Source organism: Pristiophorus japonicus, chromosome 18 (genome assembly GCF_044704955.1).
Source record: "Pristiophorus japonicus isolate sPriJap1 chromosome 18, sPriJap1.hap1, whole genome shotgun sequence".
Taxonomy (NCBI): Eukaryota; Metazoa; Chordata; class Chondrichthyes; family Pristiophoridae; genus Pristiophorus; species Pristiophorus japonicus.
This window is the reverse complement of record NC_091994.1, coordinates 33,873,841-33,888,987: the sequence shown is the minus strand read 5'-3', so window position 1 is coordinate 33,888,987 and position 15,147 is coordinate 33,873,841. Positions and strand designations below refer to the sequence as shown.

General features: G+C 48.4%; 1 protein-coding gene across 1 annotated transcript in view; it reads left to right on the top strand.

Annotated features, from left to right (window-relative positions):
* The window catches only part of LOC139228641 (dedicator of cytokinesis protein 7-like), a 265,121-nt gene that overhangs the window by 218,940 nt on the left and 31,034 nt on the right, over window positions 1-15,147 (top strand). Inside the window, exons 32-36 of the mRNA XM_070859854.1 lie at window positions 733-832; window positions 1,977-2,073; window positions 2,784-2,918; window positions 12,300-12,446; window positions 14,135-14,293. Coding sequence (XP_070715955.1) covers window positions 733-832; window positions 1,977-2,073; window positions 2,784-2,918; window positions 12,300-12,446; window positions 14,135-14,293 — 638 coding nt within the window. The remainder of the gene's footprint in view (window positions 1-732; window positions 833-1,976; window positions 2,074-2,783; window positions 2,919-12,299; window positions 12,447-14,134; window positions 14,294-15,147) is intronic.

The following is a 15,147-nucleotide window of genomic DNA, read 5'->3' as shown; positions in this document are numbered from 1 at the left end:
CGTCTCACACACCTGTCAGAGTTTGAACAACCTGGATCACGTGTCTCTCTACCTCTCTCCTTCTCCTTTAAGTCGCTCCTTAAAACCTACCTCTTTGACCAAGTTTTTGGTCACCTGTCCTAATATCTCTTTATGTGGCTCGGTGTCAAAATTTGTCTGATAACGCTCCTGTGACGCGTCTTGCGACATTTTACTACGTTAAGGGCACTATATTATTCATTCACTGAATGTAGGTATTGTTGGCAAAGCCAGCATTTATTGCCCCTCCCTAATTGCCCTTGAGGAGGTGAGGGCACTTAAGAGCCAACCACAGTGCTGTGGGTCTGGAGTCACATGTAGGCCAGACCCAGGTAAGGACGGCAAGTTTCATTCCCTAAAGGACAGTAACGAACCAGTTGGGTTTCCAACAATCCGATAATTTCACAGTCACCATTACTGATACCAGATTTTTATTCCAGATTTATTTAATTAACTGAATTTAAATTCCCCAGCTGCCGTGGTGTAATTTGAACTCACGTCTTACAGATTATTATTCCAGGCCTCTGGATTACTAGTCCAGTAACATAACCACCATGTTACTGTCCCCGAATGTTAAAATCTACCCCTGGGTATGTAAACCTGCAGGCAATATTCTGACCAGGAGCTCACCAGTGTCTGAAAATCCCATCCTGGCTGAGGTTTGCGTTCCTCTCTGCCCTTCCTTTGAGTCTCACCTGTGTTTTTGGTGTTCAGGAATTGACAGGTTGTTTCCAGGGGTGAGTGTGGGCCTACACGAGAAGTTGCGCTGGCGGAAGGACCTGACCCAGTGGCGCCAGGCCGTCGATAAAGACAAGTAAGAGGACACCAGTCTCTGTCTTTTTGTGCTTAATGTATTATTTATTGGTTTGTGTGTATGTGCATACTGGGGGTGAAATTGTCCTTGAATGGTAGCACAAAATAGGCGATAGTGAATCGGCAACCTGTTTTACACTCTACGTGATGGTGTAACATGAGCTGTCAATTTGCTTTAGCCCGCTTTGCACGACCATGCAAGACTAATTCCACCGCTTAATGTGTTTCTATTCGTGTGTGTTTGTGCATTTGGGTGTGAGTGCGTCTGTATGTGTGTGTGTGTCTGTGTGAGTGTGTCTGTGCGAGTGTCTGAGTGTGAGTCTGTGTCTGTGTGAGTGTCTCTGTGTGTGTGTGAGTGCGTCTGTCTGTGCGAGTGTCTGTGTGTGTGTGTCTATATATCTGTGAGTGGGTGTGTATGTATGAGTGGGTGTGATTGCATCTGTGTGTGAGTGAGTGTGTACATGTGTGAGTGTGTGTGAGTGCCTGATTGTGTCTGTGTATCCATGTGTGTGAGTGTGTCTGTCTAGCTGTAGGTGTGTCTGTCTGTGAGTGAGAGTGTACATGTGTGTGAGTGTGTGTATATCCATGTGTAAGTGTGTCTGTGTCTGTGAGTGTGTGTACATGTGTGTGAGTGCCTGAGTGTGTCAGTGTATCTGTGTGTGTGTGTATCTGTGTATCCGTGAGTCTGTGTGTGTGACTTCAACCTTTGCCAGCTGCCCCCTTCCTGCTGATTCCAGTTATTGTCACTTTTCCGGGTGTGTCAGTGTGAACTATTCCTGATGCTGGCGTTGACTCGATCACCCGAAGCTCACACAGGATCTGTGCTCACTATCGGGAACAAGCCTTACTTTCCCTGCCAGCGCTCTCATACAATTATTCCATGTGAATGAGATGGCAGCACAGGACTGAGCCGCACTTTCATTCTGATGTCGCGGGTTTCTCGTTCTCTTGCACCAGTTTCCCCCGCACTATTTGTATCAGCAAGTTCTCAAGAGAGTTGGGTGAGTGGTATCATGGGATATGATATTTCCTGGACACTGGAACTGGCCCAATGACATTCAGTGGCCTATTCAGGTCCTGTAAGTTCCTATATTCCCAGCTCTGATGCTAACCCAGTGCCTGTCTGCTTATCTCTGTTGTCTCAGGTTGAAGATGGAGCTTCAGCAAGAAGCCTTGATCAGCGGGAACCTGACTGTGGAGACCAACCTAATTGTGCTGGACGCCCTGGAGCTGGTGATACAGGTACGAGGTGCAGTGATCTCCCCCCTCAGCCCCTCCTCACCCTAACCTTCCTACATTCCCGGTTCACAATCGGCAGATAAAGTTCAATAGAATTAACATTGTGAAAAATCAGCATGTCATCAATCTCAAGGACATAGAGGTTCAAAGGGGGAGTTCTCCTGAGTTTATGCTTCTGGAATATTGCCTCCTGTGGCCTGAGAGTCAATCTCGGGCCAAGGCCGTTTTACCCTTGACCGTTACGAAATCAAAACTTCAAATTCAGCATTGTGATATTTTATCAAAAGATAGCTGCTTAATTCTTTACTTTAAATACAACTGTTTGACTTTCCCAGTGGCTGCCAGTTCTCACTTGGTCTAGGTACTTTTGCCTCACTAATTACCTCCCAGACCCCACTCACTGTCGCCCCAGTAGAGGTTTAATATCGCCCTTCCTGCAATCCACCGGTAATATTAACTCTCAGGTTTATATATTAACTAATACTGTGTCTAGCAGCTGTAGCACCTCCCAGGGTGCAGATAAGATTCATGCACCATCACACTGAGCCCCTTGTCTAGCAAGCTGTCTCCGTGCTGTAATGGAACAATTGTTCTTTATGGAGTCAAACCCGAAGTCCTCTCACTCCTGGGTTATGAGAGGAAGGAGGGAGTGGGCCGCACCCAGTATCCGCTCTATTGAGGCCAAATATTTAACAGCCTTTCCATCCTTTCAGCGGTGCAGCTGGATGCCGGAGTTTAAGCCTGTGGTGGCAGGGGTCCTGAAGGTGCTGATTCACAGCCTGTGCTGCAACCAGAGCGCCCTCTACCTGCACAACTGCTTCAACACACAGAGAGCCGTCATTGCCAAGGTGACCAGATGTTTCATGAATGCAGTAACAACTTTATGAATGAGTAATTGAAGACAGCACTAAATGAAAGGGGTGCTCACAAAGGAAGAATGAGTGAGGTACTCCCAGCTGGCCAGCAGCCCTGGAATTGTCCTCCAGCACAAGGGCGGCCCACCAAAAGAGAATTAGGAAAGAACTGGATGTGGGTGTGGTGGGGATGTGGTTTAATGCTAATGTTGTTTGTTTAATGGAATGGTGAGGGGGTGCATTGCAGCATATTCCAAACAAAACAGCAGGTGGGAGTGAGATTTGGACAAAACAGGGAAAACCCACACGCTGCCACACCCCTGCTCCACGCAATGAGTTTTTGATTCTACTATCGAGTGACAGATTTAAAGCAAATCACCACACAGACTAATGCTGCATGTGAGAGGCCGGTGTGTGAAATAGCGCGAGGCCTTAGAGACTCTGGGGCCGAAATTGCCCCTTTTTATAGCATGGTTAGCGCCTCCAGGGGGGGCACTAATGGGGCGCAATGGCATTTTCGCCCGAGGCGAGGGAGGGTGCTAATGTTTTCGGGGAAATTGCCTCGGAGGTTTGGGGAGGCTGTGACGGTGCTCCCTGCACCCCAGGCTGACGCACAACCGGCGACAACCGTGGGTGTCGACCCCTCACCATGCCTCACTGACCTCTTTGCGCCCCGTGGGGGAAATTGTCCCGCGTGTCGCGAGGCTGGCGGGCATCCGCCACCGGGGCGACCCTTAAAGGGGAGGAGCTGGCCTCCTTAGCGCCGCACTGCTGCCTTGGGAGTGTCCCGCAAAGGAAGCGGAGCGCCCGAGACAGCTTCCTTTGATGGGCACACGAACCAATTCCACGTCAAGGGCGGGACTTCCTGGCCGGGCGATTAAAGTCCCAGCCCCTGGAAGGTTACCGCCCCCAATCGGGCTGAGGGCTAATTTCACTCCCCCTGTTTATTTACGGGGCAGTGTCTTCATGAAAGGGGTTTAGCAAAGCAAAAATGTGCACACAACACTGCACAGAGAAACCAAAACAAAGGGGCAAAATCTTAATATTGGAGCTAGGCCATTGAGGAGTGCAATCAGGAAGCACTATTCCATAAATCGAATAGAAACACATCCTCCTGTTGTTTGTGCGGGAGATCAGCACAGTAAAGATAAAGTTACATGGCTATTCTCCCTCCCCAAACAAAAACAGGTTTGGACAAATAGTTTTGCACAAAGACATTGCTCTTGTAAAGATATTTTATTTTTTATAGCCCCAAAAAGTTTCAAGTGGATGTATCAATATTTTGTTGTTTCGTTCAGAGTCCTTAGTGTTATGTATGTACACCTGTAATTACCATGTCTAACCACCAGAGGGCTTATCCCCTGGAGTCCCAAGGGATCCCACAATCCCTTGGGAGCACCTGTAGTTAAGGAGACCTCACAGGCTGGAGAGGCACTTTGAGATCTGTAATAAAGGATTACAGTCACACTTACTTTGAGCTTGCAGTATCTAGTCTGACTCTTTATCCAAGACATAACAACTGGTGATGAGATACAGATGACGAACCCATCGCAACAATGCAGAGAACTGTGGGCATCCTGGAGAAATTTTCAGAGGGAGATGATTAGAAAACCTTCGTGGAGTGACTTGATCAATACTTCGTGGAAGGAGAAGGGAACGCTGCCAAACGAAGGGCGATCCTCCTCACCATTTGCGGGCCACCAACGTATGGCCTCATGAAAAACCTGCTCGCTCCAGCAAGATGCACAGACAAGTCGTACGATGAGTTCTGCACAATGGCCCGGGAGCATCTAAACCCGAAGGAAAGTGTTCTGATGGCGAGGTATTGATTCTACACGTACAAGTGGTCTGAAGGCCAGGAAATAGCGAGCTACGTCGCCGAGCTAAGGCGCCTTGCAGGATATTGCGAATTTGAAGGACACTTGGAGCACATGCTCAGGGATTTCTTTGTACTTGGCATTGGCCATGAAGTAATACTTCGCAAACTTTTGACTGTAGAGACCCCAACCTTGAGTAAAGCCATAGCGATAGCCCAGGCGTTTATCTCCACCAGTGACAATACTAAACAAATTTCCTAGCACACTAGTGCTGCTGCAAGTACTGTGAACAAAGTAATGTTGTTTTCGAATCGAAATGTACATGGCAGGGCTTACACGCATGTAGCTGCACATCCGCAGATGACTCAAAGTCCGCCATCAAGGGTAGTGAATGTAAGGCCATCAACACCTTGTTGGCGCTGCGGGGGTGATCATCGATTCCATTCATGCCGCTTCAAAGGATACGTTTGCAAGGACTGTGGAACAATGGGACACCTCCAATATATGTGCAGACGAGCTGCAAACCCTGCTAATCCTGCAAACCACCATGTTGCAGAGGAGGACAGATCCACGGTGGATCGTGATGAACCAGAGCCTCAGACCGAGGAGGCAGAGGTATATGGGGTGCAAACATTTACCACAAAGTGTCCCCCGATAATGCTGAAGGTTGAATTAAATGGACTCCCGGTGTCCATGGAACTGGACACGGGCGCAAGCCAGTCCATAATGAATAAAAAAACTTTCAATAAGTTGTGGTGCAACAAGGCTTCAAGGCCAGTCCTGACTCCCATTCACACCAAACTTAGAACGTACACAAAGGAACTGATTCCTGTAATTGGCAGTGCTACTGTAGAGGTCTCCTATGATGGAGCGGTGCATGATTTGCAGCTCTGGGTGGTACCGGGCAATGGCCCCATGCTGACGCTGGAACAGGGACGATGTCCAAGCGCTTTCGTCCGTCAACGACACCTCATGTGCCCAGGTTCCAAGCAAGTTCCCCTCGCTGTTCGAACCAGGCATCGGGAAGTTCCAAGGAGCAAAATTGCAGATCCATTTGATTCCAGGGACGCGACCCATCCATCACAAGGCGAGAGCTTTGATGAGAGAGAGGGTGGAGATCGAGCTGGACAGGCTGCAACGAAAGGGCATCGTTTTACCGATCGAATTCAATGATTGGGCCATTCCGATTGTTCCAGTCCTCAAGGGAGATGGCACTGTCAGAATCTGTGGTGATTACAAAGTAACTATCAATTGTTTCTCACTGCAGGATCAATACCCACTACCAAAGGCAGACGACCTATTTGCGACACTGGTAGGAGGGAAAACGTTCACAAAGCTGGACTTGACCTCGACCTACATGACGCAGGAGCTGGAGGAATCTTCGAAAGGCCTCACCTGCATCAACACGCACAAAGGTCTTTTCGTGTACAACAGATGCCTGTTTGGGATTCGATCGGCCGCGGCGATATTCCAGAGGAACATGGAAAGCTTGCTGAAGGTGGTCCCGCGCACCGTGGTCTGCCAGGACGACATCTTGGTTACAGATCGGGACACCGTCGAGCACCTGCAGAAGGTTCTTAGTCGGCTTAATCGTGCGGGGCTCAGGCTAAAACACTTGAAGTGCGTTTTCCTAGCACCTGAAGTGGAGTTCCTGGGGAAAAGAATCGCGGCGGACGGCATCAAGCCCACCAATTCGAAGGCGGAGGCAATCAAAAATGCACCGAGACCACAGAACATGACGGAGCTGCGGTCGTTTCTAGGACTCCTGAACTATTTTGGTAACTTCTTACCGGGTCTCAGCACATTGTTAGAACCCCCGTACTCTTTACTGCGTAAAGGAGATAAATGGGTATGGTAAAAGCAAAGAAAATGTCTTTGAGAAAGCTAGGAAACTGCTATGTTCAAACAAATTGTTTGTGTTGTATGATCCATGTAAACGTTTGGTACTAGCATGTGATGCGTCATCGTACGGGGTCGGGTGTGTATTGCAACAAGCTAATGAATTTGGGAAATTGCAACCGGTTGCTTATGCATCCAGAAGTCTGTCTAAGGCCGAGAGGGCCTACAGTATGATCGAAAAAGAAGCATTAGCGTGTGTTTACAGGGTAAAGAAAATGTATCAATATCTGTTCGGGCTCAAATTTGAAATGGAAACCGACCATAAGCCGCTTATATCCCTCTTTGCTGAAAATAAGGGGATAAATACGAATGCATCGGCCTGCATCCAAAGATGGGCGCTCACGTTTTTTTTTTTTTAATTCGTTGCCAATCTTTCCAATTCTTTATCAAATCACAAACGCTAGAGGTCACCTTGCACACATCAAGGATCACTCTGCGCCAATGCTCTTAGCCAAAAGGCCTAGAGCCACTGCACCGTTCCTGGAAGTACTGCAATACCAGGTTCGTGCCATGGAGGTGGATGGGTCAGGCCCCCCACACACCTCCGTGGAGGTGGATGGGTCAAGCCACCCCACCCACCTCCTATTTCATGGGCGCTCACGTTGTCCGCATACAACTATGCCATCCGCCACAGGCCAGGCACAGAAAACTGTGCCGATGCTCTCAGTAGGCTACCATTGCCCACCACCGGGGTGGAGATGGCACAGCCCGCAGATTTAGTTATGGTAATAGAAGCATTCGAGAGTGAGCAATCACCTGTTACCGCCTGACAGATTAGAACCTGGACAAACCAGGACCCCTTACTGTCCTTAGTAAAAAACTGTGTGCTCCACGGGAGTTGGTCTAGTATCCCGTTAGAGGTGCAGGAAGAAATAAAGCCGTACCAGCGTCGGCAAAGATGAAATGTCTATACAGGCAGACAGCCTCCTTTGGGGTAATCGGGTAGTGGTGCCAAAAAAGGGCAGGGATACTTTCATTAGTGATCTCTACAGTACCCACCCAGGCATTGTAATGATGAAAGCGATAGCCAGATCCCATGTGTGGTGGCCCGGTATCAATGCAGTCTTAGAATCCTGTGTGCACAAATGTAATACATGTTCCCAGTTAAGCAACGCAACCAGGGAGGCGCCACTAAGCTTATGGTCTTGGCCCTCCAAACCGTGGTCTAGGGTTTATGTCGACAATGCAGGCCTATTCTTGGGAAAAATGTTTTTAGTGGTTGTAGGTGTGTACTCCAAGTGGATTGAATGTGTGATAATGTCGACAAGCTGCCACCATTGAAAGCCTACGAGCCATGTTTGCCACGCACGGCCTGCCTGATGTCCTTGTAAGTGACAATGGGCCCGTGCTTTACCAGTGCCGCATTCAAGGAATTCAAGACCCGTAATAGGGTCAAACATGTCACGTCTGCCCCGTTTAAGCCAGCGTCCAACGGTCAGGTAGAACGGGCAGTTCAAACAATCAAACAGAGCTTGAAAAGGGTAACTGAAGGCTCACTGCAGACTCACTTATTCTGAGTCCTGCTTAGTTACCGCACAAGACCCCACTTGCTCACTGGGGTCCCTCCCGCTGAATTGCTCATGAAAAGGGCACTTAAGACAAGGCTCTCGTTAGTCCACCCTGATCTACACGAACAGGTAGAGAGCAGGCGGCTTCAACGGAATACGTATCATGATCGCACAAATGTGTCACGCGAAATTGAAGTAAATGGTCCTATATTTGTGTTGAGCTATGGAAAAGGTCCCAAGTGGATTGCTGGCACTGTTTTGGTCAAAGAGGGGAGTAGGGTGTTTGTGGTCAAACTCGCAAATGGACTCACCTGCAGAAAACACTTGGACCAAACCAAACTCAGATTTACGGACTATCCAGAACAGCACACAATAGAGTCTACCTTTTTCGACCCTCCAACACACACACACAAGTGGCAACCTACCCAGCGGTTAACCACGAAGCAGAACCCATCACCTGCAGCAGCACAGCAAGACTCACCACCCCCACCAGTCCAGCAAGGCCAACTGCGCAGCAGGCCAGCGAAGGCCCAACAAACGACTCACCAACACCAGCATTTGCACCGAGATGATGAACCAGGGAAAGGAAGGCCCCAGATCGACTCACATTGTAAAATAGTTACACTATTGACTTTGGGAAGGAGTGTTGTTATGTATGTACATCTGTAATTACCATAAGGGATGGTTTTTTACACCAATATGTCGAGGAACCAACTAGGGGGGAGGCCATCTTAGACTGGGTGTTATGTAATGAGAGAGGATTAATTAGCAATCTTGTTGTGCGAGGCCCCTTGGGGAAGAGTGACCATAATATGGTGGAATTCTGCATTGGGATGAAGAATGAAACAGTTAATTCAGAGACCATGGTCCAGAACTTAAAGAAGGGTAACTTTGAAGGTATGAGGCGTGAATTGGCTGGGATGGATTGGCGAATGATACTTAAGGGGTTGACTGTGGATGGGCAATGGCAGACATTTAGAGACCGCATGGATGAACTACAACAATTGTACATTCCTGTCTGGCATAAAAATAAAAAAGGGAAGGTGGCTCAACCGTGGCTATCAAGGGAAATCAGGGATAGTATTAAAGCCAAGGAAGTGGCATACAAATTGGCCAGAAATAGCAGCGAACCTGGGGACTGGGAGAAATTTAGAACTCAGCAGAGGAGGACAAAGGGTTTGATTAGGGCAGGGAAAATGGAGTATGAGAAGAAGCTTGCAGGGAACATTAAGACGGATTGCAAAAGTTTCTATAGATATGTAAAGAGAAAAAGGTTAGTAAAGACAAACGTAGGTCCCCTGCAGTCAGAATCAGGGGAAGTCATAACGGGGAACAAAGAAATGGCGGACCAATTGAACAAGTACTTTGGTTCGGTATTCACGAAGGAGGACACGAACAACCTTCCGGTTATAAAAGGGGTCGGGGGGTCTAGTAAGGAGGAGGAACTGAGGGAAATCCTTATTAGCCGGGAAATTATGTTGGGGAAATTGATGGGATTGAAGGCCGATAAATCCCCAGGGCCTGATGGACTGCATCCCAGAGTACTTAAGGAGGTGGCCTTGGAAATAGTGGATGCGTTGACAGTCATTTTCCAACATTCCATTGACTCTGGATCAGTTCCTATGGAGTGGAGGGTAGCCAATGTAACCCCACTTTTTAAAAAAGGAGGGAGAGAGAAAACAGGGAATTATAGACCAGTCAGCCTGACATCGGTAGTGGGTAAAATGATGGAATCAATTATTAAGGATGTCATAGCAGTGCATTTGGAAAGAGGTGACATGATAGGTCCAAGTCAGCATGGATTTGTGAAAGGGAAATCATGCTTGACAAATCTTCTGGAATTTTTTGAGGATGTTTCCAGTAGAGTGGATAAGGGAGAACCAGTTGATGTGGTATATTTGGACTTTCAGAAGGCGTTCGACAAGGTCCCACACAAGAGATTGATGTGCAAAGTTAGAGCACATGGGATTGGGGGTAGTGTACTGACATGGATTGAGAACTGGTTGTCAGACAGGAAGCAAAGAGTAGGAGTAAATGGGTACTTTTCAGAATGGCAGGCAGTGACTAGTGGGGTACCGCAAGGTTCTGTGCTGGGGCCCCAGCTGTTTACACTGTACATTAATGATTTAGATGAGGGGATTAAATGTAGTATCTCCAAATTTGCGGATGACACTAAGTTGGGTGGCAGTGTGAGCTGCGAGGAGGATGCTGTGAGGCTGCAGAGCGACTTGGATAGGTTAGGTGAGTGGGCAAATGCATGGCAGATGAAGTATAATGTGGATAAATGTGAGGTTATCCACTTTGGTGGTAAAAACAGAGAGACAGACTATTATCTGAATGGTGACAGATTAGGAAAAGGGGAGGTGCAAAGAGACCTGGGTGTCATGGTACATCAGTCATTGAAGGTTGGCATGCAGGTGCAGCAGGCAGTTAAGAAAGCAAATGGCATGTTGGCCTTCATAGCAAGGGGATTTGAGTACAGGGGCAGGGAGGTGTTGCTACAGTTGTACAGGGCATTGGTGAGGCCACACCTGGAGTATTGTGCACAGTTTTGGTCTCCTAACCTGAGGAAGGACATTCTTGCTATTGAGGGAGTGCAGCGAAGGTTCACCAGACTGATTCCCGGGATGGCGGGACTGACCTATCAAGAAAGACTGGATCAACTGGGCTTGTATTCACTGGAGTTCAGAAGAATGAGAGGGGATCTCATAGAAACATTTAAAATTCTGACGGGGTTAGACAGGTTAGATGCAGGAAGAATGTTCCCAATGTTGGGGAAGTCCAGAACCAGAGGTCACAGTCTAAGGATAAGGGGTAAGCCATTTAGGACCGAGATGCGGAGGAACTTCTTCACCCAGAGAGTGGTGAACCTGTGGAATTCTCTACCGCAGAAAGTTGTTGAGGCCAATTCACTAAATATATTCAAAAAGGAGTTAGATGAGGTCCTTACTACTAGGGGGATCAAGGGGTATGGCGAGAAAGCAGGAATGGGGTACTGAAGTTGAATGTTCAGCCATGAACTCATTGAATGGCGGTGCAGGCTAGAAGGGCCGAATGGCCTACTCCTGCACCTATTTTCTATGTTTCTATGTTTCTATATCTAACCACCAGAGGGTTCATCCCCTAGAGTCCTAAGGAATCCCACAATCCTTGGAAGCACCTGTATATAAGGAGGCCTCACAGGCTGGAGAGGCACTCTGAGATCTGTAATAAAGGACTACAGTCACACTTACTTTGAGCTTGCAGTATCTAGTCTGACTCTCTGCTGCACTATCCCTGATCTCCCTTTTGTCGTGCTTCAGTTTCTGTCTCTGTCTGTGTGTCCCTTTGTTTTCCTGTCCCCGTCTCAGTTTCTGATCCTCGGTCTGTCTCAGTTTCTTGGTCTGTCTGTTTCTTGGTCTGTCTCGGTCTGTCTCAGTTTCTCGGTCTGTCTCAGTTTCTTGGTCTGTCTGTTTCTTGGTCTGTCTCGGTCTGTCTCAGTTTCTGATCCTCGGTCTGTCTGTCTGTCTGTCTTGGTCTGTCTTGGTCTGTCTTGGTCAGTCTGTCTGTCTGCTTCTCTCGCTCTGTGAGGGTCCAAGTTGGGGATCCTGAGGCTGCAGATGCAGTTCCTTCTATTTTGGAAGCTCAGACCCCACTGGGCAAATCCCACTGACTCCAATTACCCCAGGGAAAAGTGGGATTGTGGAAGTAAATTAGACATGGAAGAGGACAAAGACTGGTTGGCAGTGAATACACAGTCTCAGTCTTGCAGTTTGGCTGTCAGCAAATTAATAAATGCACTGGTTAAATATTTATTGTGTGTGTGTGTATTATTGTGGGTGTCTGCTTGCATGCGTATCTGTGCATTTGTGTGTATGTGTGTGCATGTATATGCATGTATGTGCATGTCTATGTGTGTATGTGCATGTCTGTGTGTATGTGCATGTGTCTGCGTGTATGAGCATGTATATATGTGTATGTGCAGGTATATGTGTGTGCACTGTGTGCGCGTGTGTGTGTGCGTTTGTATGTTTAAAGAATACTGATTGCACTTGAACCCCAGGCTCTGTGAATACACGAGGCATTGGTCACACTGATGCTGCTGATTTGTTGCTGTCCTGACTATCTGAGCAGTTCCTCCTGTGAGTTAACTGGTTGTGCCCTTGCTGCAGTTTCCGGAGGTGCTGTTCGAGGAGGACTCCGAGCATTGCATGGACCTGTGCTTGCTGCTGCTGCAGAGATGCATGAGTCGCTTCGAGAGCACACGGACCCAGGCCTCAGCCTCCCTCTACCTGCTCATGAGGCAGAGCTACAAAACGGTGAGTGAGAAATAGCTCAGAGGGAAGCAGAAGGCATCTTAGTTTCCAAATGTAATTTCCATAGAAATTAGTGCTGCAAGCTGTGCCGGTGTCAAGCATGGCACTGGCTGCAGTCTCGCCTTTGAGCCCGAAGGCGCTGGGTTCAAGTCCTGTTCCAAAGACTTGAGCACAACATCCAGGTTGACACTCCAGCGCGGTGCTGAGGGAATGCTGCACTGTCGGAGGTGCTGTCTTTTGGATGAGATGTTTAACCGAGGCCCATTCTGCCCCTCTCAGGTGGATGTAAAAGATCCCATGGCACTATTTCTCCTTGGTGTCCTGGCCAACGTTTATCCCTCAACCAACAGCATTAAAACAGATTACCTGATCACTATTTCATTGCTGCATTTCAAAACTACTTCATTGGCTGCAAAGCACTTTGGGCCAGCCTGAGGCTGTGAGTTGCCAGTTTTTGCCAGTTCTCTAGATTGGCACATGTGGAGCAGGCAGATCTGTTGATGTTGCTGCCGGATAATAAAGGTGGGTGAGGAGGGCTGAAGTGGGCAGATGCGGAAAGAACAGCGGTGCACTGTAATGTGGGGAGCTTCGGTTATTTGTGTGTGTGTGTGTGTGTGTGTGTAGGGGGGGGAACTAGCCTCCATTATGGTGGATAGAGGTCCCGCTACAAACAGGAACAGCCATATTTCCAACAGCAAATTCTCAAATTAAAGGACCCCACATGACCGTATCATGTAATTCAATAATTAGTTGAAACTACAAAGTTAGTTGATTAAAGAAGTCAACAGCAAATGGGTCCTAACCGCCCCATACAGCAGCTGTGTGAGGTGGCTGTAATATTATGGAACTTTTCCCATTTGCCACCTGAGGAGGGGGGTGTTGACTAACAATTCACTGGAGACCCTTGAGGAAGTGATGGGCCGAGTTGCCTGCACAGATTCTGTACATTTAGATATCAGCGAGGTTTTTGATACGCTGGCACAGTAATAACCTCACAAGGTAGGATTGCATGGGATTGGAGGCCAGCTGCTGAGGTGGACTGAGAAGAGAACAGAGGGTGTTTGAGAAGGGAGCGACACTGATGTGGTGAGGGGCCACCATCGAATGCTGCAGGGGTCAGTGCTGCGGCCACTGCTAGTTATGTGAATGGTTTAGAGCTGGGCAGAAATAGAGCTGTCTAAGTTTGCATATGACACTAAATTGGAAGGGGGTGTGGGTGGGGGATCAAACATTAGGGACAAGGCAAACCAACTACAAAGGGACCTGGATTTTTATAATTTGAGATGCTACGGCCACATTTATTGCTCATCCTTAATTTCAGAGAAGTTGGTGGGTCCACCTCAGAGGGCATTAAGACTAAACCGCGTGGGCCTGGAGTCACATGACCAGACTGGGTCGGGGTAGTAGGTTCTCTTCCCTGAAGGACATGAGTGAACTAATTGGGGTTTTATACCGATTCAGAAGTTTGCGTGTACATTTTTCTGGTGCTAGACCATAAATTAGCAGATTTATTGAGCCCAGTTTCACAACTAGTGGGATTGAATCTCTGACCTCGGGGTTGCTGGTTCAGCCATTAGGCTAGAGTAGGCTGGGGGGCTGATGAGGGGCAAATGATATTTAATGTGGGTTTGAATATTTTCCAAACACTTTGACCGTTGTGTGCTCACTAACCTGGGACTTCTTGTGCTCAGCATTTTCCGAGAGTGAAAATGTACATCACCCTCTCCCTGGCATCCTTAGCGGGGAAAATATCCAACCAGGATCAGCACTGTCTCCAGAAATCCTTTGAGATAATCCTGACCTACCTGGAGACTGATAGAGCCATGGAGGGCACCGGCTTCCCTGCACAGGTAAGGAAACCCCAAACTTTAAAGGGACTTTAGCCCTAATCACAGGACACACATTGTAATGTGCAAACATTTGCTGTGTAATACTTGTGAGATTTATGCTCTGTTGTATAGCAGTGTTGTAGGTTGAGAATGTGATGGGGCCAATATTGCTGGTGCAAGTCCACCCAGGCAATGGACGGGTGTAGTGTGGCCAATGAGCATTGTGATTGTCCAGGCTCAGGAGTGCAGCTAGTTCCTGGCCCAGGCCATTAATATTGCCCTGGGGCATCCCAGGTGCATGTCCAGCCTCTTGGTCTGGAAAGCAGGACAGGAAAAGAGCACAGCAGTGAGAGGCCCACCCATGCACTTCTGGTCGCCCGCCTTGGGGCCTTCTGGCTGTGGCTGGAGTTCATCACCCAGAAGGGACTGAGTTCATCCTGGCCAGGGTGGGGAAGGGGAAGGTGGGATGACAGGTCAATAAACACTGAGCATAGCTTCCTCTTTTCTCTTCGCGCAGGCCCATGACTGCTGCAGACCCTCTGGTCCATGAGTGTCTGGGCTGTACCTCCATTGGGCTCCCAATCGGAAGGCCCCCTGATAGTTTTATCGGGTGGCCTTCAGATTGGGAGCCCAATGTACCAAAGTAAAGGATAGTGAGGCAGGAGGCCAGGACTCCCACCCACCCACCCCCCCAACCCGCCCTCCACTCCTCACATACATCTTCACAATGGGTCGATGCCTACTGCTGGTGCAGCCCAGCTCCGCCCACTCCTGGAATCCTGGGGCAATGTAAAGGCAGGGGAAAAATGGTTACCATGGTTTGCCTACAAAATAGCACTTCAAAGTAATGCATTGGCTGTAAAGTGCTTTGGGAC